The sequence below is a fragment of the Gigantopelta aegis genome, chromosome 8, assembly GCF_016097555.1.
Source record: "Gigantopelta aegis isolate Gae_Host chromosome 8, Gae_host_genome, whole genome shotgun sequence".
NCBI classification, from domain to species: Eukaryota; Metazoa; Mollusca; class Gastropoda; order Neomphalida; family Peltospiridae; genus Gigantopelta; species Gigantopelta aegis.
The window spans coordinates 26503704-26527580 of NC_054706.1; the positions used below are offsets into that span (position 1 = coordinate 26503704).

The 23877-nt window shown below is 38.1% G+C and overlaps 1 protein-coding gene across 2 annotated transcripts in view; it reads right to left on the reverse strand.

Annotated features, from left to right (window-relative positions):
* Window positions 1-21229, reverse strand: part of LOC121379407 (ubiquitin domain-containing protein UBFD1-like) — a 31975-nt gene extending 10746 nt beyond the window's left edge. The window contains exons 1-4 of one of the 2 annotated variants that reach the window (XM_041508010.1): window positions 21062-21229; window positions 14616-14876; window positions 3004-3363; window positions 2167-2286 (exon numbers count right to left, since the gene is read on the reverse strand). In XM_041508010.1, the coding sequence (XP_041363944.1) occupies window positions 2167-2286; window positions 3004-3363; window positions 14616-14876; window positions 21062-21224 (904 nt within the window). In that variant the 5' untranslated portion in view covers window positions 21225-21229. Of the gene's footprint in view, window positions 1-2166; window positions 2287-3003; window positions 3364-7099; window positions 7137-14615; window positions 14877-21061 lie in introns of those variants that run through there. The other variant, XM_041508011.1, reaches the window with a different exon arrangement.
* Window positions 21230-23877: the final 2648 nt, after the last annotated feature.

Here is a 23877-nt window from a genome sequence, read left to right on the forward strand (position 1 = left end):
AACCTGTCTGAACCGGATCAAAAGTAAAGTTTGTTTTATTTAACGACGCCACTAGAGCACATTGATTTTTTATCTTATCATCGGCTATTGGACGTCAAACATATCGTCATTTTGACACTGTTTTGAAGAGGAAACCCGCTGTCGCCACATAGGCTACTCTTTTTTCGACAGGCAGCAAGGGATCTTTTATTTGCGCTTCCCAAAGGCAGGATAGCACAAACCATGGCCTTTGTTGAACCAGTTATGGATCACTGGTCGGTGCAAGTGGTTTACACCTACCCATTGAGCCTTGCGGAGCACTCACTCAGGGTTTGGAGTCGGTATCTGGATTAAAAATCCCATGCCTCGACTGGGATCCGAACCCAGTACCTACCAGCCTGTAGACCGATGGCCTGCCACGACGCCACCGAGGCCAGTTCGAACCGGATCATGCTGGGGACCTAATATTAATCTGAGTTAGACGAAACCTGTCTGAACCGGATCATGCTGGGGACCTAATATTAATCCAGTTAGACAAAACCTGTCTGAACCGGATCATGCTGGGGACCTAATATTAATCCGATTTAGACAAAACCTGTCTGAACCAGATCATGCTGGGGACATAATATTAATCAGTTAGACAAAACCTGTCTGAACCGGATCATGCTGGGGACCTAATATTACCGGGTAATCCGAGTTAGACAAAACCTGTCTGAACCGGATCATGCTGGGGACCTAATATTAATCCGATTTAGTCAAAACCTGTCTGAACCGGATCATGCTGGGGACCTAATATTAATCCGATTTAGACAAAACCTGTCTGAACCGGATCATGCTGGGAACCTAATATTAATCTGAGTTAGACAAAACCTGTCTGAACGGGATCATGCTGGGGACCTAATATTAATCCGAGTTAGACAAAACCTGTCTGAATCGGATCATGCTGGGGACCTAATATTAATCTGAGTTAGACAAAACCTGTCTGAACCGGATCATGCTGGGGACCTAATATTAATCTGAGTTAGACAGGATCCGGTGTTTAGAGGGTTGCGTTTTAGAAGTTAGAAAATTGGGAAGCATGAAACTTGGCCGGTTTTCACAGGATTCTGGTTTGTTCAGGGTCCGGTTTAGACAGGTGTCACTGTACAATCAAAAAGACAAACAGCTTGTGGTTGATAAGACTCTTAAAGCAGTGTAAAATAGTTTTAGGTATTACAGCTTTTTTACAATTAACTTAATTTTTTAATTATACGTAGATTTTGTCAAATCCAACAGGCTTCAAATTGTCCTGCTGTTTGTAATAGCTGATATGCTTATTATTTCATCAACAGTGTGCATTTTTCTCATTACAACCAATGCACCACAACTGGTCAAAGGTTGTGGTATGTGCTTTCCTGTCTGTGGAAAAGTGCATATAAAAGATCCCTTTCCGCATTAGGAAAAATGTAGCCGGTTTCTCTGATGACCACAAGTCAGATTTACCAAATGTTTGACATCCAACAGCTGATGATTAATTAATCAACGTGCTCTAGTGGTGTAGTTAAACAAAACAAACTTTCTTTGTAAAGGCAAGACAACAATATAAGTTACACAGCCCTGAATTACCTGTAAGACTGGACTTTGTAAAGGCAAGACAACAATATAAGTTACACAGCCCTGAATACCTGTAAGACTGGACTTTGTAAAGGCAAGACAACAATATAAACACAGCCCTGAATACCTGTAAGACAAGACTTTGTAAAGGCTAGACAACAATATAAACACAGCCCTGAATACCTGTAAGACTGGACTTTGTAACGGCAAGACGACAATATAAGTTACACAGCCCTGAATTACCTGCAAGACTGGACTTTGTAAAGGCAAGACAACAATATAAACACAGCCCTGAATACTTGTAAGACTAGACTTTGTAACGGCAAGACGACAATATGAGTTACACAGCCATGAATTACCTGTAAGACTGGACTTTGTAAAGGCAAGACAACAATATAAACACAGCCCTGAATACCTGTAAGACTGGACTTTGTAACGGCAAGACGACAATATGAGTTACACAGCCCTGAATTACCTGTAAGACTGGACTTTGTAACGGCAAGACGACAATATGAGTTACACAGCCCTGAATACCTGTAAGACTGGACTTTGTAACGGCAAGACGACAATATGAGTTACACAGCCCTGAATTACCTGTAAGACTTTGGACATGTACTTTGAGTTGAGATGCTGTCTTGTCCAGTGGAAAGTTGACGTCAAATTTCTGTTTATTATAAATAATTTTGAAGTCTATGCATTCTTCTGAACTCCGATCTGAAAGTATGATAACAAATTTAAACATGTTAGAAGGCTTCCTAATTATATACATGTATATCCCATTCCAACCTTTACCTACAGTGATTTTGTCAGTAATTCAGATTAGCTCGACTTTAAAAAATAATAATTAAAAACTGTTTTGGAAAAAACAAAAGCATTCTATTTCTGTATGCAATTTAAAAAAGTAACATGGTTAATAAATAAATAAAGTTGCAATACTTACTCACAGTAAGAACATGATGTCTTGCTACTATTTGAATTAAATTATATTCTATCAATTTGTTTATACAACTGGAGACAGACCTATATTTTATTATTTTGATAATCCCCAATAGTTAGATGTACATTTTATTAATATCATCTTGGATTATTTTCATGTACTTCAATAATATATTTTTATTTGTAAAATTTACTGAAATACAACTGTAAACATAGGATTGAAACTGCAGTAATTAAAATAGTAAATGGACCAAAAATAAGTACCTTTTGACCAATGATACTGCAATACATTTAAATAGATGGAAAAAAAAGACAAAAAAGACACAACACGTGAAGTTTTAAAGTTGCAGTTACCAGACATCTTAATAAAAATATGCATTTCAGTGTATATCTGTCCCAATGCAATAATATCATGCCGCATTATTTCATGATTTACAGTAATAATTATAGTGTTTCTCATTTCCCCCATGTTATAAAGTCTGGAACAGCCCGTACCAGTTTCCTGTGTAACTATATTCCCTGATTCCGAGACGACAGTGGAACCGCCAGGATCAGGGCATTTCTCTGTCGATGATAACGAACATGAGTGGCCATCAATGTTATTTTCAGATGCACTTGATACTCCAGAATCTTTTTCATTTTCCATCTTTGAAGGTTCGTCCTCCATCTTTGTCTGTTCGTCATCCACACTTGACTTTTCATCTGCAATCTTTGAATTTTCATTTTCCATTTTTAACTGTTGACTGTCTGACTTTAACTTTTCACTTTCCACTGTTGACTTTTCATCTTCTATTTTCGATTGTTGATGAACATCCATTTTTGACTCTTCTGTTTCAGACTTTTGTTCATCTTCTCCTGAAAATTACAACAATTTAAAACAAAAAGTTAAAGGGCGTTCTCATTATGCGATTAGCTGCACCGACTTGTCACATGCGATTGATTTGTACTGTGAGAAAACCTAAATCGGGACAACTTTTGTCTTATACATTCTTATTTTTATAGGACTGACAAAATGCATGTAATGAGTCGGCACAACTAATCGCATAATGAAATAAAGTTTGTTTTGTTTAATGACACCACTAGAGCACATTGATTATTAATCATCAGCTATTGGATGTCAAGCATATGGTCATTTTGACACAGTCAACGAGAGGAAAACCGCTAGATTTTTCCATTAGTAGCAAGGGATCTTTTATATGCACCATCCCACAGACAGGATAGCACATACCACATCCTTTGATATACCAGTCGTGGTGCACGGGCTGTAACGAGAAATAGCCCAATGGGGCCACTGACGGAGATCGATCCCAGATCGATTGCGCATCAAGTGAGTGCTTTACCACTGGGCTACGTCCCGCCCCTAATCGCATAATGAGAATGCCCCTTAACATGGTCTCTAAAATTTGACTCACTACCCATGATAACTTCATATCAGGACCATACCCAGACTAAAATGAGTGAGGTGGCAGTACCAAAAGAATCAGGACGTAGTAACAGATGGTTTTCTCCAGAAAGATAAAAAGGGCACTACCCTCTTGCACTCCCCACTAGACACAGCCCTTGAAATTTTAACTTCCAAAATATATAATAATGTATTAAAGGGACATTCCTGAGTTTGCAGCAATCTTTTCCCCGAGTTTCACGTGCATTCGCCAAAATCTGACCATTTCATGCCGAGTTCCTGCAATTGTCACACAACGTGCGTTAAATTTGTTTTAGGGTGCATTTGGGCTTGCTGTCCCATTAACAAACATGGTCATTCAGCAACATTGTACAAGAAAACAATATTTGTAAAATCAAACTTCTTTTTTTTTCCCTATCACCCAGAGTATATATATATATATATATATATTATATATATATTTAAAGAATAACTAACAAGCTACGAGGAATTATGAATTATCTGTCCCGAGTGAATGAATGTTGTAAACGCGAGCCTCTGGTGAGGGTTTTACAGTATTCATTCATGAGGGACAGATAATTTGTAACTCCTTGTAGCGAGTTGGTTATTCTCTTTATTACCCATTGTCAATTTAACTGATTTTGAATGTAAAAATTCCTCTGCAGTCTACAACAAAGCCATCAGCCATTACGTCATATAATCTTATGCGCATTACATGACGTAATGTAAGTGACGTCATAGCATAACGGCATTCTTTTTACAGCCAAATGTTTACAGTACAAAATAATACAACTGTATTTGCATTTGAAAATAATAATTTTTATATATTACTAAAGCCGCTGCTTATGAAAATATACCATTTCATGTTTACGAAGCAAATGAGTCCATTTGTTTTTGTAAACCTTTGTAGATCGTATAACGTATGTGTAATCTGACTCATAAATGGAAACATTATATGAATGAAAGTGAAGTTCTGGCCATGGCAAGCAACCTGCACACTGTGCAGAGATCAAAAAAATTACCCCGTATATTTGAGCCCATAATGGTAATAACAGGGTTCCACCTAGCATCTGGAAAACGGGAATCATCATGACTCACAGGGTTTTATTTTGGGAGTCATCCATTCAAAAATGGGAGTCATCTATGATATATATTTCTTAAATCACATAATTAACTGAATAACTGTCTCATTTATATTACATGCATATATTATATCCACTATTCTATCTGTATAATACTTATACATGTATATCCATTGTTTTTCTTCTTGTAAATAATTTAGTAGGGTTTTTTCCTGTCTTTTTATGCAGTCCGAAGGGACGTAGAAAGTGTGGTTCTTTCTACATCTGAATATTGTTACATATCCTCTATATAGCTGGTATTCAAAACTTGTGGCACCCTGTTTCAACCATTTCTCAACTGAGATAGTGTAACAAATGGACATACAAGCTCAAATTTATACATTACCGTACTCACTGAATCCCGACTGAAGTACTTGCGTCATTAACAAAATAAATTGTCCAACGACAACACAAAACATTTGCCCGACATTTTAAATTTGCTAAATAGAGGGAAGCAATTCGCCCTGCACATTAACAAAAGTGTTGACTTACTATGCACCCTGCACTATCTTTTTATGCACCCTTTGGCAAATAGTCACCCAATGCCGCATGCTAATCTGCTTTGTAACATAGCGGCATCTGCGCAATAATTATGACTAACACCTATTTGATTTGCTCAACCATCTACATGACATTGTACATGTCCGTATACAGACCACACATTCAACATTATCGCGATGATCTAAATTTAGACAGGAACTGGCACACTACATCAGCCACACTGTTTTTAACACTTATCTAACGTAACGTATTGATACGGTTGGGCACCAGTTAAACCACTAGGCTATATTTGTTCTGAAACTTCGTAGTCGTTAGGTTCTTAGGTGTTTAAAACATCTTTTTTTTAATGTTAAAGCGATTGGCATTGTTGCAATGATCTAGATTTAGAGGTCTGGCATACTACTGGTTTTAACACTTAAGATACATTAAACGTATTCATAAAGTTGGGAACCAGTTAAACCGCTCGGCTATTTTCATATTGAACTTCGTTGATGTTGTATGCTTTTCTTTTTTTCTATCTGCTGACACCAGTTTGTTTGGTATTGGGCAATAAAGTGAACTGAAGTTTAATTGAATTAGTCATTAGGTTTTTATGTATTAAAAAAAATTGAATGTAAAATTGATTGACATCGGAAATATTTTGTGTCAACCATGATGCGCACATATTTTATTTAGGAGTATTTTAGGTAAATGTTGCGTCAAATACGCAGGATTCCTGCGTCATGTGAAACCCTGTAATAAATATATATATATATATATATATATACATATATATATATATATACACACACACACACACACACATGAATTGCAGTGTCTTGGGGGTAAATAGTCGATAATCTCCTTTAGCAATCAGCTGTCATTAAGGCTTAAAATTATTTCTTTTACGTCATTTTCCACTAAATATTTTATAACATAGTACATTTTAGTCTTGGGGTTATCATGGTGGTGTCTTGGGGTATTTTGGGGGGTCTTGGGGTAAATAGTCAGACCCAGAATTTCTTCAAGTCCTGTTGTTTTGGATTATAACTTTTGTAAAAATTCCTTGCCATTTTAACTAAGTCTAATGTTTTCATTAAATGTAAAATATCAGCTAATTTGGCAGTCACGTAAATAATTTAATTTACAATGAATTAAGTTCAAGAATGCACTCCAAAGTGTTAATTAGTGAAAAACATTTATGATTTAACTCGCTAATTGAGTAATTCTTTAGAACCCATTCTTTATCACAAATTCACACTTTGGCGTGCATTCTCCACCACAGGTAACCCCAAACAGAAACCCCTAATACAAATACTATAGTTACATATATAAGAGTCTTTATTATATAACGTTACTATACTATATCTGACGTTATTGTTCTGCGTGTTCTCCACTACCGAAACAAAACCAAAACAAAATATTAATTTATTTTAAATCACAAATATTGTTATCTGGAACAATACTGTCATTAGATATATAAACAAATGTACACGGTTTTATTTAATTTAACATTTTAGTAACAAAACTTTGTACATAAGGTACAAAACGTCATCATGCGCAGTTACACAGCAGAAAAATGCAATACCTGTTTTAGACTCCATGTTGAATGTTGACATTCCTTTTTAACTTCACGAACAAAAGAATTGTGATTTGGCAGGTGAAACATGGTTCTCTCCCTTTAATTAAGTTAACATTTCTTTTGATTAACGACACCACTAGAGCAACTTGATTTATTAATCATTGGCTATTGAATGTCAAACATTTGGTAAGTTTGACATATAGTCTTAGAGAGGGAACCCGCTACATTTTTCCATAATGATTAGTTGCAAGTGATCTTTTGTATACACCATCCCACAAACAGGGTAGCACATACAAACACCCATGCATGCGCGCGCGCGCACACGCACACACACACGCACACACACACTCACACACACAAACAAGGGGCTCATGTATAGGCCTAAGACAAATAAAGGAAAGAAAGAAGGAAATGTTTTATTTAACGACGCACTCAACACATTTTATTTACGGTTATATGACGTTAGACATATGGATAAGGACCACACAGATTTTGAGAGAAAACCCGCTGTCGCCACTACATGGGCTACTCTTTCCGATTAGCAGCCACATAGGCTACTCTTTTACAACAGGCAGCAAGGGATCTTTTATTTGCGCTTCCCACAGGCAGGATAGCACAAACCATGGCCTTTGTTGAACCAGTTATGAATCACTGGTCGGTGCAAGTGGTTTACACCTACCCAATGAGCCTTGCGGAGCACTCACTCACAGTTTGGAGTCGGTATCTGGATTAAAAATCCCATGCCTCGACTGGGATTCGAATCCAGTACCTACCAGTCTGTAGACCGATGGCCTAACCACGACGCCACCGAGGCCTGTCACAGATAAAGGATAATGAGATACTAGGCCTAAACGGCAGTGTGGGTAGGCTTACCCCATTTCAAAAAATTTTGTCTTTAAAATGTTCAAAATGTAAATAAAACCGTTCGCCATAGTGAATAGACGTCGTCTGCTCATGGACTTTGGAATCCGTATTTAAAGAAACATACATTTTGTCAAGGCTTATTTCTTACATACCTATTCATGTGACCCTTTTGTCTCCAATGTAGGGAATTATGTAGGAAGTGCGTGTGGGGGCGGGGGGGGGGGGGGTGTAGGGTGTGTGGGGGGGGGGGTAGGCTATGGAGAGCGAACTGTTTAGGTGTCCGAGTCATACTTCTCCAGATAATATTTTTTTTTAAAAGCTTTGAGCAACGAGAGGTTTCGAACCACATCCCTCACTCTGTAAACGCGCCAGCCCCCCATACATACATATAACGTAGGTATATATATATATATATATATATATATATATATATATATATATATATATATATATATATATATATATATCAGGGTTGAAAATTAGCAGTCGCCCGTGGCGACCTTTATTGGCTAAGGGCAACTAAGAATTTTACAAAGGTAGTCTCTCTCTCTCTCTCTCTTATACTCCAATGTGAGAGATCACAACTTGCAGATCAAATTCAACACTGCGACGTAACGTGCACGTGTTAAAACAAACAATTGGATTTTGCAATAGACGCAATGAAATTATTTGGGTGGAATTTTTTTGTGCGTATGTATTTCAAGGAAAAATCTCGAAAAAAAAAAAAAAAAAAAAAAAAAAAATATATATATATTGGGGGTAATTATGCAACTTTAGACTGCTCCTTTAAAAACACAGACACATCCCTCGATAATCAAGTATTCGTCTTTTAAGATAGACCAATTATTTTATATCTTTTGATGAGTTGAAGTTTGTTTTGTTTAACGATACCACTAGGGCACATTGATTTATTAATCATTGGCTAATGCATGTCTAACATTTGGTAATTTAGACATATAGTCTTAGAGAGAAAACCCGCTACATTTTGTTCATTAGTAGCAAAGGATCTATTATATGCATCATCTGACATACAGGATAGCACATACCACGGCCTTTGGTATTCCAGTCGTGTATCTTTTGATGATGCAAGAGGCGCGATTATTTATTTGGTGGTGTAACTAAAAAGACAACAAACCAGAAGTTGATCAATAAAACTGATATTATATATTCTCTTTTTAAATCATTAACAAAATAATCAACAGTGTTTATAGGCCTAAACTGTAAAATCATATGTATCAAGCCAATGACATCCACATGATGTATGACTGCAATATTCCTCACAGTAACAGCAGTAGTAGATGCATCTGGAATGCTGATTTATCGTATGCACGAGGACGAATATTAATTTAATACATTTTGTCTAAACATAATCAATGTAATAAGAATATTTAGACAATGCTGGAAATTTTTTTTAATAATAATATACAAAATTAAAAAGTATTAAAAATAAAAATGAAATACTATTAAAATAAATATTTTGAAAATTATAATAACATTTTTCTTAATTAACCGAAAAAAAATATCATAATGATAAGGCAAAAAAAAGAAGTTTTTTCCGAGAATGTGCAAAAAAAAAAATAATAATATTAATAAATTTTTAAAACCCCAATTAGACAGGTCCAGATAATATTTTCTTTTTTTTACCTTCATTAAAAAACTACGGTCAGCTATTTTTTTCTTGGTAGGGTCAGATTCCCGAAAACACTTTTTGTGTTTTGTTTAGGCCTAATAATAAAATTAAAAATTCACTACAAAATAATAATCGTATTTGGAAGTCACAAATCGGCAAATCAAGCTTTGATTTAATATATATATATACAGAACTTCACATACGTTGTTTTCGCTTCCTATTTATTGCACGAGTTTATTTTGCGCAAGAATATATACCACGAGACCGCTACGCCATGTTCTTTCGCAAAATAAACGAGTGACTCATAATGACGGCCATTCTGCAGAATGCCACGGTTGTTCGCGTTTAGTCTCTACATGTCCGAGCCTGTCCTAGCAGCACTGGAAGATTGACCGCCCGACTCCAAGAAGAAATAGGAAGCGGGGTCGGCCCTTACTACTCTTTTCTAGATTTTACTTTGCTTTGTAGTGATACCATCTCGTATCCTCCGGAGTCGGGCCCGTCCGCACCCGTATACCAACCCATGACGACTGGACTATACCCATCTGATACTCTACCTCGTTCAGACGGATCCGGCTTCTCAAGATCTGTATTTCAGCACAGCACTACACCTTCAACGTCTAATGACTGTCAATCTAGGTTTTTTTGACGGGATGCAACCCATCTTGTCCCCATAAGCTGTGCACCCAAACGGCCTTAACAAGGCCACTCACGTGGACATATAGATCGGATTTTAAACTTTTAGACCTTCGTTCAAAATTTTATGTCGAAATTACTTTTTTTTAAATATTATTAAATAGTCCGATCCTCTCTTCTTTCTCTTATTTATTTTTGGACTGTCCTTCTAAAATGCTGCAAATTATTTAAATATTCGACCGAGCAGTCAGTTCTTTTTATTTTTGGCTTGTAACTTCTTCTTTTTTTTTTAAATTCTATGAACTTTTTTACTAATTGCTATTTTAAAAATTCTGCCCATTTTCAACTCTACCCCCCCCCCCCCCCCCCCCCCCCAAATCCCGAGTCAGGCCACCGATCTTATCGGAGGCAGGACTCGGGATGGGCGTGTTCGAAACCCTAGTGGTATATGGGCACGTTAAACTAGATATCTATCTATCATAATCCTAAGACGGGTTAGTGCGGTAAAAAGCTGAGCTGCAAAACGCAACATTCTACAATTTTTTTTAACAATAATAAAAAATAACACACACACACACACACACACACACACAACACACACAACACACACACACATACCACCGCTTGTTTTTCCCAGTCAGGTGCCAACATGACCGTATGATGTTCAACAAGATGGAAATTAAAAAGTTTGAGATCTCGTTCATGAAAAGACATGAATGGACGTAATAGGACTTGAGCAATTTTATACCGGCCTCGGTGGCATAGTGGTTAGGCCATCGGTCTACAGGCTGGTAGGTACTGGGTTCGGATCCCAGTCGAGGCATGGGATTTTTAATCCAGATACCGACTCCAAACCCTGAGTGAGTGCTCCGCAAGGCTCAATGGGTAGGTGTAAACCACTTGCACCGACCAGTGATCCATAACTGGTTCAACAAAGGCCATGGTTTGTGCTATCCTGCCTGTGCGTCTTCAACACGGGCTACTTCTACATAGGCTACTTCTACATGGGCCGTATCTCCTATATGGCCTACTTCTTCTACATGGCTTACTTCTTCTACAGGGCTACTTCTTCTACACGGACTACTTCTTTTACATGGGCTACGTCTCCATGGGCTGTATCCTCTACATAGCCTACTTCTCCTATATGGCCTACTTCTTCTATATGGGCAACTTCTTTTACATGGGCTACGTCTACATGGGCTGTATCTCCTATATGGCCTACTTCTTCTACATGGCCTACTTTGTCTACATGGCCTACTTCTTCTACACGGGCTACTGCTTTTACATGGGCTACTTCTGCATGGGCTGTATCTCCTATATGGCCTACTTCTTCTACATGGCCTACTCCTTCTAGATGGGCTACTTCTTTTACATGGGCTACTTATTTTACATGGGCTACTTCTACATGGGCTGTATCTCCTATATGGCCTACTTCTTCTACATGGCCTACTTCTTCTACAGGGCTACTTCTTCTAGATGGGCTACTTCTTTTACACGGGCTACTTATTTTACATGGGCTACTTCTACATGGGCTGTATCTCCTATATGGCCTATTTCTTCTACATGGCCTACTTCTTCTACAGGGCTACTTCTACATGGGCTGTATCTCCTATATGGCCTACTTCTTCTACATGGCCTACTCCTTCTAGATGGGCTACTTCTTTTACATGGGCTACTTATTTTACATGGGCTACTTCTACATGGGCTGTATCTCCTATATGGCCTATTTCTTCTACATGGCCTACTCCTTCTAGATGGGCTACTTCTTTTACATGGGCTACTTATTTTACATGGGCTACTTCTACATGGGCTGTATCTCCTATATGGCCTATTTCTTCTACATGGCCTACTTCTTCTACAGGGCTACTTCTACATGGGCTGTATCTCCTATATGGCCTACTTCTTCTACATGGCCTACTCCTTCTAGATGGGCTACTTCTTTTACATGGGCTACTTATTTTACATGGGCTACTTATTTTACATGGGCTGTATCTCCTATATGGCCTACTTCTTCTACATGGCCTACTTCTACATGGGCTGTATCTCCTATATGGCCTACTTCTTCTACATGGCCTACTTCTTCTACAGGGCTACTTCTTCTAGATGGGCTACTTCTTTTACACGGGCTACTTATTTTACATGGGCTACTTCTACATGGGCTACTTCTACATGGGCTGTATCTCCTATATGGCCTACTTCTTCTACATGGACTACTTCTTCTACAGGGCTACTTCTTCTAGATGGGCTACTTCTTTTACACGGGCTACTTATTTTACATGGGCTACTTCTACATGGGCTGTATCTCCTATATGGCCTATTTCTTCTACATGGCCTACTTCTTCTACAGGGCTACTTCTACATGGGCTGTATCTCCTATATGGCCTACTTCTTCTACATGGCCTACTCCTTCTAGATGGGCTACTTCTTTTACATGGGCTACTTATTTTACATGGGCTACTTCTACATGGGCTGTATCTCCTATATGGCCTATTTCTTCTACATGGCCTACTCCTTCTAGATGGGCTACTTCTTTTACATGGGCTACTTATTTTACATGGGCTACTTCTACATGGGCTGTATCTCCTATATGGCCTATTTCTTCTACATGGCCTACTTCTTCTACAGGGCTACTTCTACATGGGCTGTATCTCCTATATGGCCTACTTCTTCTACATGGCCTACTCCTTCTAGATGGGCTACTTCTTTTACATGGGCTACTTATTTTACATGGGCTACTTATTTTACATGGGCTGTATCTCCTATATGGCCTACTTCTTCTACATGGCCTACTTCTACATGGGCTGTATCTCCTATATGGCCTACTTCTTCTACATGGCCTACTTCTTCTACAGGGCTACTTCTTCTAGATGGGCTACTTCTTTTACACGGGTTACTTATTTTACATGGGCTACTTCTACATGGGCTACTTCTACATGGGCTGTATCTCCTATATGGCCTACTTCTTCTACATGGACTACTTCTTCTAGATGGACTACTGTACGTCAATCTATCAGTATTTTACACTTGTCTGCTCAGATTGCTCTTCAAGCATCTTATCAGTTTCTTGCTCGTGCATTTGTTCACTTTCCTGTGCATGCATTTGTTCACTTTGTTGCGCATGGATTTGTTTACTTTCTTGAGCATTCCTAAAGATTGCACGCGACTGGTCGGCACCGACTCCATTGCTAATTTCCTCATCTTGTCTTCCCACATTTAACATATCAACTAAAAAAGAAGAAGAAAAAAAGTTAGATTTTAATATATTACTCTTATTAACATGACGCTATATAATGTACTTATAATATTATAGATATGGATACAGTAACTGCGTGTGCTTGCGTGTTTAATATTAAATTAAATATACTCAATAGTGCAAGTGTGGCGATACTGCGGTTGTACGCTATATCAGGGCAGGAAAATGTCCGCTAGACTGATTTATGCGCTTCACATTAAACCCAATGGCCTCGTCGGGAACCAATCAAATAATTCGCGAACGTTAGCGAAACGTTCGCTGCCTGAACTTAGGGTTGGCCTCAAAATACAAGGCGAATGAACCGACCGATTGCCTGAACGAAATTTCAGAAGAATTACTTTTTATCACCTCATTTAAGTCATATGTCAAAATTTCAATATTTTCAACACACGTCATAATATATTAATCATTGTTATGAATAAATTACACACACATCGTTATTTACGAGTAGCTATCTCTCTCGCTGTCCATCACTCCCCCGAGAGTAGTTCAAGGGGAGTAAATTTAAATTTTAGCTCCTCTTGGCTTGTGAACTTATAAGATATCAATATGGTAATATTTTAAATAGTTCTCCAGAATCTTAGTCAGGGTAACGATAATTAATCACTTCACGTGGAGGTCTGATTACATTAAATCAATTTTCATTAGCTCCAATAAAGATCATGTTGTCTTTTGGGTATCCCAGGAACCTGTCCATGGTACATTTCTGAGGCGAATCCAAGCGGAAACCAGTGAACCTGGCCCTTTTTTCCCCCTTTTTTATTTGCTTAAAACAAAACAATCATTGAGTGGCCCTTTTCACAAGATTGTCCATGTGTCCTTTTAGCTAAGTCCCCATCTCCCTAAAAACAAATCCAGGATCCGTCCCTGCATTACACCAATACTTCATTACAATTTCAGGTGATCAAATGGTTACCTAGTGGCGATATAGATGATAAAAAACCAACCAAACACACACACACACACACACACACACACACACACACACACACACACCTCAAAAAAACAAAACAAAAAACAAACAAAAAAACCCCACAAACAAAACCACAACCCCCTCCCCCCCCCCCCCCCTCCCAACAAAAGACCACACACACACATCTGGAGCCAGAATCAGAGAATCCTTATTATGTTTTAATCACCTGGTTCCAGGTTATGTGGTTGATGGTCGTGAGCTATAACCCCGGGCCCAGCGTCTCTCCGATCATGACCTATGACCTCGTGTAGGGTTTGTCTCCAGCTGCACATTATTTGTGCTATCTTCCTTCTGTAGTGAATGAGAAGACCTACAACTGCAACTATGACCACAAGGGGCACAATTACAGCCAGCAGGGTTGTTTTCAAGTTGTTGTCCACAGGTTCATCAGTTTCGGCTCGTGTTGTTGGTGTCGGCATGGAGTAACCTGTGGAAAGAAGGAATATTTGACGACAACTCACTGAGTAAAGGAACAGCGCATATGTCCTATGTGTCAAAATAATTGTGTGGAAGACGAGGTCCATGTTTTAGCCGTGTGCCCCATGTATACTGACTTACGTTTTAATTTAACATACTTAGCTCTGTTGTTTTAACAACCAGTATGAACTCTTATCAGACATGCACAAATTTAGTTTTTTAATGTTCCACAAAGATTTAGTTTTTAATACTGCCAAAACCCTATTTTTAATTTTGGCCCGACGTCGGGCACTGTTGTATTCTTGAATTTGTATTATTTATATTTTAATATGATGTTCTACTTTAACTAAACTCGACGTCAAGCCCCTTTTTATTCTCTTATTTTTTTTATATTATGTAATAATTATCTGGTGTGTGTATATATACAAAATTATATTAATATAGTAAACACAGATTTTATTTAAGGTATTATTTTAATGTCAGTCTCTCGTAATTCCGTATGAAGTGGCTTGTGTACTTTTATTCCTGTATTTTAATGTTTTTAAACCTGTGTACACATGGTGAGACTTAAATAAAAATATCTGTCTGTCGGTCGGTCTGTCTGTCTGTCTGCTTGCAGTCTGGCTAAACAAACCGAACCACATTAGTTTCAATGAGAACGTCTAGACTGGATGCGTGTGTCTCCAAAACGCAACGAAATAATCGTGTATGGTGTATATGTCCAAAACGCATGCGGCCAGCCCCAAAGAAATAATCGTATATATGGTGTATATGTCCAAAACGCATGCGGCCAGCCCCAACGAAATAATCGTATATATGGTGTATATGTCCAAAACGCATGCGGCCAGCCCCAACGAAATAATCGTATATATGGTGTATATGTCCAAAACGCATGCGGCCAGCCCCAACGAAATAATCGTATATATGGTGTATATGTCCAAAACGCATGCGGCCAGCCCCAAAGAAATAATCGTATATATGGTGTATATGTCCAAAACGCATGCGGCCAGCCCCAACGAAATAATCGTATATATGGTGTATATGTCCAAAACGCATGCGGCCAGCCCCAACGAAATAATCGTATATATGGTGTATATGTCCAAAACGCATGCGGCCAGCCCCAACGAAATAATCGTATATATGGTGTATATGTCCAAAACGCATGCGGCCAGCCCCAACGAAATAATCGTATATATGGTGTATATGTCCAAAACGCATGCGGCCAGCCCCAAAGAAATAATCGTATATATGGTGTATATGTTCAAAACGCATGCGGCCAGCCCCAACGAAATAATCGTATATATGGTGTATATGTCCAAAACGCATGCGGCCAGCCCCAAAGAAATAATCGTATATATGGTGTATATGTCAAAAACGCATGCGGCCAGACCCAACGAAATAATCGTATATATGGTGTATATGTCAAAAACACATGCGGCCAGCCCTAATGAAATAATCGTATATGGTGTATATGTCAAAAACGCAAGCTGCAGACGCAACAGTATGATCGCACGCACGCGCCGCATTAAGTCTATATCAGCCTTTAATGTTACGGAATTATTCAAGGAATACGGGTGGGGGGGGGGGGGGGGGGGGGACACAGCTCGAATGTCCTCTAGGCCTTAGCTTGTGAGAATAAAGGCTAGCTCAAATCGACTTGAAATTACACATATCAAATCTCGACAGTTGGGATAAAAACAAAAAGAAAAAAGAAAAAGAAAGAAAGAAAAAAAGAGAAAAAAAAACAGGAAAGAAGGAAGGAAGAAAAATGCATGGTGTTATTTAAATTGGGGAACTCTCAGGTCACATTGGATTGGTAACAATCGCAATCTCTGAATGAATGAATGAATGAATGAATTGATTAATGTTCAACGACACCCCAACACAAACTACATCAGCTGTCGGGTGTCAAACAAAAACACTATCGCAGTCTGATACAATTAAAGTTTGTTTTGTTTTACGACACCACTAGAGCACTTTGATTTATTAATCATCGGCTAATGGATGTCAAACATTTGGTAATTTCGACATAGTCGTACGTAACATAAAGCTGGACCATCCCTTAATTGGGATGGTGATACGAAAGTGTGTCTTATTATCCATTGCCAATAAAGATATTGTATTTTGTTGGGTGTCCAGCATGTTGGCATCAGCGGTAATAAAAAGACAGCTTCAGCTGCCAAGTCTGCTTTGGGTTTGCCTCATGCTCAGGTTGGGATGCCTGAAATACTGATATTAAACATAGTATTAAGCACTTTATCTTTTCGATTTGGCAAGATGAGTGGAACGGTGAGGTTGCGAACAAGCTTCATGCTGTCAAGTCAGTATTGGAAGAGTGGCAGTCCTCCTATAGGCAGTGCAGGAAGGATGAAATAGTCTTGTGTCGTGGTCGCATCGGTCATGCATACTTGACCCATTTATTTATTTTGAAGAAGGATCCTCCACCTCATTGTGAACACTATCATTGAACTCTGACGGTACGCCACATTCTGGTGGAATGCAGTCATCTCAAGCTAGGAAACCAGAAAAGATATATTTGGACGACGAAATATGATGGAATCATTTCGATTCCATCGATCCTGAACTTTTGTTTCAATTTCTTCGAGATACCGACTTATTCTAAATTTCAATTTTACCTATCTGTGATAGTTGTATTTTTGTGCAGTTCTTTACACTATGTTTTTATTTAACTTGAATTGTTATATCGATGTTGATTATCACTTAATGTTTTGCATTTACCATAGTTTGACACCCAATAGCCGATGTATTATTCGTGCTGAGATGCCATTAAACATTCATTCGTTCAGAGTTAAGTTTGTTTTGTTTAACGACACCACTAGAGCACATTAATTAATCATCGACTATTGGATGTCAAACATTTGGTAATTCTGACTCGTAGTCAACAATGGAAACCCGCTACATTTTTCCTAATGCAGCTAGGGATATTTGATATGCACATTCCCACAGACAGGAAGACACAATTACATACCACGGCCTTTGATATACTAGTCATGGTGCACTGGCTGGAACGAGAAATAGCTCAATGGGCCCACCGACGGGGATCGATCCCAGTCTGAATTGCCAAATGTTTGACAACCGATAGCAAAAAATTAGCCTAATATATATAATCAATGTCTCTAGTGGTGTCGTTGAACAAAACAAACTAACTTTTTTGTTCTGAATCATGTGAATTATGGATTAAATTCTTCTGCAGTTTATCAAACAGTTTGCACATGCGTAGAAGCTTCACGTGAATATACATATGTATGTATGTACATGTATGTATATACATGTATATATATATATATATATATGTGTGTGTGTGTGTGTGTCTATGTATGTATGTATGTATGGGTGTGTGTATGTGTGTGTGTGTGTGTGTGTGTGTGTATATATATCAGGGTTCGACGTTAACTTTATTTATTACTAGACCAGTGGACTAGTATGTCTTAAAATTTACTAGACCTGACCTAATATCAACTAGACCAAACTGCTGAATGACACAATATACCTAAGCAGGGCTAATTTTGTTAAAGTTTGCTTCATATTGCCTATTATTTGAAGTGTATACATAATAATTAGCCAATGTAACTATATTTGAATAAAACACACCAATAAAAACCCCAGGGTATGTGTAACGTTTTTTGCATATTCATGGGCGTACATGGGGGGGGGGGGGGGGGTTCGATGGGTTCGACCGAACCCCCCCCCCCCTCCCCCCTGAAATCGCTTTTTTTATAATTTAATATATCTGACATTATTATATTTACTCAACATAGAAATATATGCCCAATATCTCTGCAATCTATTTTGGAACCCCCCTTTTCAAAACTCAACATAGAAATATATGCCCAATATCTCTGCAATCTATTTTGGAACCCCTCTTTTCAAAATCCTATGTACGCCCATCATATTTTACTCATGACTGAAACATTTAACATTAAAAGTTAACGCTTGTAGTCTTATTACACTGGAATAAGCTAAACTGTATCTATGGCAAACAATGCAATATCACTTCTCACATAAAACTCTGTTAAGTTGCCTTTCTCTTTCTTTTCTTGGACAAGTCAGTTTCAGACGGGTCTTTGTCAGATGAAAACCCGTATTTAAACAGGTCCATTTTTTGTCTGCTCGAATACGACTGTACCACATGTAAATAATTCGAAAACGAAATCGATTGTCGTATATTTGAAAAACCCGAAAAATATTTATTCAAAGAACGTACACCATTGTATGTTTTGCATTTTTATTACCTTATTCGATTTATTGGACAAAAAACCAATGTACCAAAGTATCAAGCAGAAACAATAATACTGTTTTCACTGATAGTATTTATGACATAGATCTGTGCGCACTAAATTTAGCAATTGCACACTATTGACAAACCTCGGTCGATTCCGGTATCAACGGAATCGACAGAGTTGTGACAAACGGCGCCATCTACATATCGGATCCGTCAGTCGTTAGCACCAGTCGGGATTGTTCAGTTATTCACTGCCCACTGCATCACATCTAATTATAGAACCTGGGATTTCCGTGTCGATAGTTTAATAGAAAATATTAATGTTTGTAGGATCACTGGATGGCAAATTAATTCACCGCTCATAAATTATCAACACGACCAGTCGGGCTACTAAGAAACACTTATGACCAGACCGAACCAGCTGTTTACTAGACAATGTCGTTCGGACGTACCTTAGTGTCGAAGCCTGTATATATATATATATATATATATATATATATATATATATATATATATATATATATATATATATATATATATATATATATATATACATGGGCGTACATAGGATTTTGAAAAGGGGGGTTCCAATACATAGGATTTTGAAAAGGGGGGTTCCAAAATAGACTGCAGAGATAATGGGCATATATTTCTATGTTGAGTAAATATAATAATGTCAGATATCAATGTCAGATATATTAAATTATTAAAAAAAGCGATTTCAGGGGGGGTTCGGTCGAACCCATCGAACCCCCCCCCTATGTACGCCTATGATATATATACATATATATATATATATATATATATATATATATATATATATATATATATATACACACAGTCAAACCTGTCTTAAGCGGTCACAAGTGTGTAGATAAAAGTGGCCGCTAAAGACAGGTGGCCGCTAAAGACAGGTGACCGCTGATTACAGGTTGCCACATATATAATCTTTAAAACATTTGTTGTTGTTTCTTGTTTTACCGTCTGTACTGCTAATCAACGGATGTATGCTTCACCGTTGACAGAAAAAATGCAAATGGAATGTATTAAATTAACCGTTCTCAGCAAGTTTGTTTACTTTTTCTATTTAATTATTTAATTCCTACTTAATGCGGTGCATTGTCATAGTAAGTGAATCTACAAATGTCAAGCGTAGCCTGCCCAGAGGCAATTAGATGCATGACAGTCCTACTGTCTTAATTGATACACAGTAGAAATGTCGGGACTGAATATGTACTAGTATTCCTGAAGGTGTAAAGATCGGTTATTTGCTGCACCTTATCGCTGTTGTTAAAATATCTCTTTTGTATAATAGTATAAATTTAATGTGGCCGATTAATACAGGTATTTTAGTGATTTGGGATCCGATTTAGGTGGCCGCTGGCCGCGTTCGACAGGTGACCGCTTTTTTTTAATTATTATTATTTTATTTTGTTTACGAAATTTAAGTGTTCACTAGTCATAATTTTCAACATTTTCACAAGTGTACAAAGCGTATGCTTTTGACCCCCCCCCCCCCCCCCCCCCCCCCTTATAAGTGTACATCCCCAAAATGAAAAATGTTGATCGACATTTTTCATTTTCAAAAGAAGTGTACGCTGGCCCGACAGGTGACCGCTTATTACAGGTGCATTTACATTATAAATTGTTTGGCAGGAAAAAAAGTGGCCGCTTAAGGCAGGTGACCGGTGATTAAAGGTGGCCGCTAGGACAGGTTTGACTGTATATTATTATTATTTTTTATTATTATTATTTTTTTTTTTTTTTTACGAAATTTAAGTGTCCATAATTGTCAAAATTTTCACAAGTGTACAAAGCGTACGCTTTTGACCCCCCCCCCCCCCCCCCCTAAAAGTGTACATCCCCAAAATGAAAAATGTTGATCGACATTTTTAATTTTCAAAAGAAGATGTACAGTATATTGTTTTATGAAATTTAAAGTGTTCACTTACTTGGACAGAGCTGCTGGCACTTTTTAGCTGTCCCTTGAATTTTAGCAAGGTAACAAATGTCCCTACACGGATCGCAATTTCGTGTCAACGGGTCGTAATAAGTTCCTTCGGGACATGGAGGCTTCGCCGCAACGTACAGTACTAGTACGAAAAACAAGATCATCTCGTACGAAGTAGATGCCCGAAACCAGATCATGTTAAACAGTATCCATGTTGGCCGCAGCGTGTTACTATTTTTTTTTTTTTTTTAATAGTTGCAGCCGGCATACTACCGGTATTGCGTTGTTCTATTTATAGTTTTTATTACGTGTATTTATAAATACATGCCGTTTATTCCGACGGCTATAAGGCTGTCCAGCCAGTTTTATTAGGTAAAAACCATTTTTCGTGGGGTCTATCAAGCTACGCTAGATGAAGCAATAAACTTTTTCGGAAGCGGTCACCCACGAACCTCAACACCCACCCCCAACAAAAAAAACGAACAAACAAATAAAATAAATAAATAAATAAAATAATAATAATATATATATAAATTATATGTATGTATATATATATATATATATATATATATATATATATATATATATATATATATATATATATATATATATATATATATATGGCATCTGACACTCATTGCTGAGCATAAAACATTCAGGTGCGTATGCAGTGGGGGGATTTTCGGAGGAGAAAACCCTCTCCCCAATCCCCCAGCTTAAAGCGAATTTTCTTTCTTTTACCCCCCCCCCCCCCCCCCCCCCACACACACACACACACACATATTTCCGAGGGAGCATGACCCGAACACTCCTAGAAACTTCACTCACGGTGGTCTAGACACCACCCTGCATATTTTCCGCATACACACGCGTCTGACATATATAATTACAATTATATATAAGATATATGTTCGATTCATACTACAGTGAAACTTCTCTAAATCGGACCCTTAGTAAACTGGAATTCCCTCAACACCGAACTTTTTTCACGGTCCCGCGTTTTACGCAGCTTTAACCACTGAAATAAACCCCTGAAAACCGGAAACCCCTCTACTCTGAATACCGAACGAATTTCCGGGTCCCGTTTTGTTTATTCAATACAAATTTTACCTCTGAAGACCGAACAATTACAAACTCTGAAGGAGCGTCGCCTGTCTCGACCATACCAATTAGTTGTCAAAGTCGCGGTGTTACTAAGGTCTCACTACACAGATCATTTCCGGGTGCGCGATCACGTGGTCTACGTCTCGAAATAGATCGCCGAGCTTTGCAATTGTTGCGACGGAGTGTCACGAAGCGTAGCTGAATGTGGGTGCTGTCGGGTTTCTTTCTGTAGTAAGTGTATTAGTGATTAATATGTGGATTTTTTTGTATCACTTAACTCGAAAATGATTGATGTAAAGGTATTTGACGTCAAACATAGGATTGTTGTGGTATTAGAGCGGGACTCATTGCCTACCGTCTGGTAGTCAGGAATTGCCAAAAAAAGACAGGTTGGTCTCTGACTGTAATGAGAGCGTGTTTATGTCCAAATGTCCGTCTAGTTCTCTTACAGTCAGAGTACTCGGGCTAGGGTATATAGCGCAAGTGACAGCCGGAGTGAATCGGTTAATGAACCAACTGTTCGGACCGGTACTACTGCCAGATGCGGTCATATACTAGTAGCAAAAAACTGAGACGGAAATGTTCTCAATTTTGGAGTGAAAATAAATGCTTATATAATGTATGTTCGCAATGGTGTTTGTTGTTAGTGCCAACGAGAACCCGTTCTATGGGCAATCTTCGCTTGAAGTTGGGCAGTTTAACATGGGTTTCAATGGCAGATGACATATGTGTAGTGAGACCTAACTATACCAGATGGTATGCGCATGCTCTGTGTAGCGTGTCGAACAATGCTTTAATTAGTCTCTGTTACCTAGATTTCGGTTAAGCCTTGTCATTCAATTAACACCTTTAAGTTTGTAACAGGAATAATCATGTGCACTGTGTTTATTGGGAATGAGATTATTACCTCTTCCGAACAAATTTATCGCTGGTTATATCTGATTATTTTACACGAGGACCCGACAAAGCAACCATAAATTTAATTCACTGCATTCTCATCGTCTCTGTTCCACTGTTTATTTAGACAAATAAGTCGGTTTCTGTTTCCGATATGTTTCGTAGATACGTCAATAGCATTTCATTTCCATATCGATTGTCAACATGTCCGAACGTCCAGCAAAACGGCGTCGTGTAGAGTTATCACTGGACGATAAAGTTAAAATTATTAACAAATACGAAAGTTTACCCAAACCAACATTACAGTCACTAAGTGATTCATTTGGCATTGGGAAATCGACTGTATCTGACATAATCAAGAAAAGGGACACCTATAAATCGCAGTACGAGAATAATGCAAATGGAAGTAAACGAAGGTTTAATAACGCGTGCAAATTTGACCGACTCAACGAACTCGTTTGGCAGTGGTTTTGTCAAGCACGTGCGAAAAACATTCCGGTCAGTGGCCCAATAATTCAAAATTAAAAAATGGTTATCAAGGCTGTTTCTTAAAACCTCAGTAAACCGAACACCCCTCTAAACCGAACATTTTATTCGGTCCCAAGGGTGTTCGGTTTTGAGAAGTTTCACTGTATTTACTTGTTGAACCTCGGTGTGAAAGTTTTAATACAGACCTGGGCCCAATTTCACAAAGCATCGTAAGCCTAGTTTTGCACGTAAACGTAAATCTACGACTACACCAGAATTCTTATTACTATTATAGTTCAACAAATATAGTTTGAAGAACACATATTTCATTTTTTTTGTCCTTGAAAT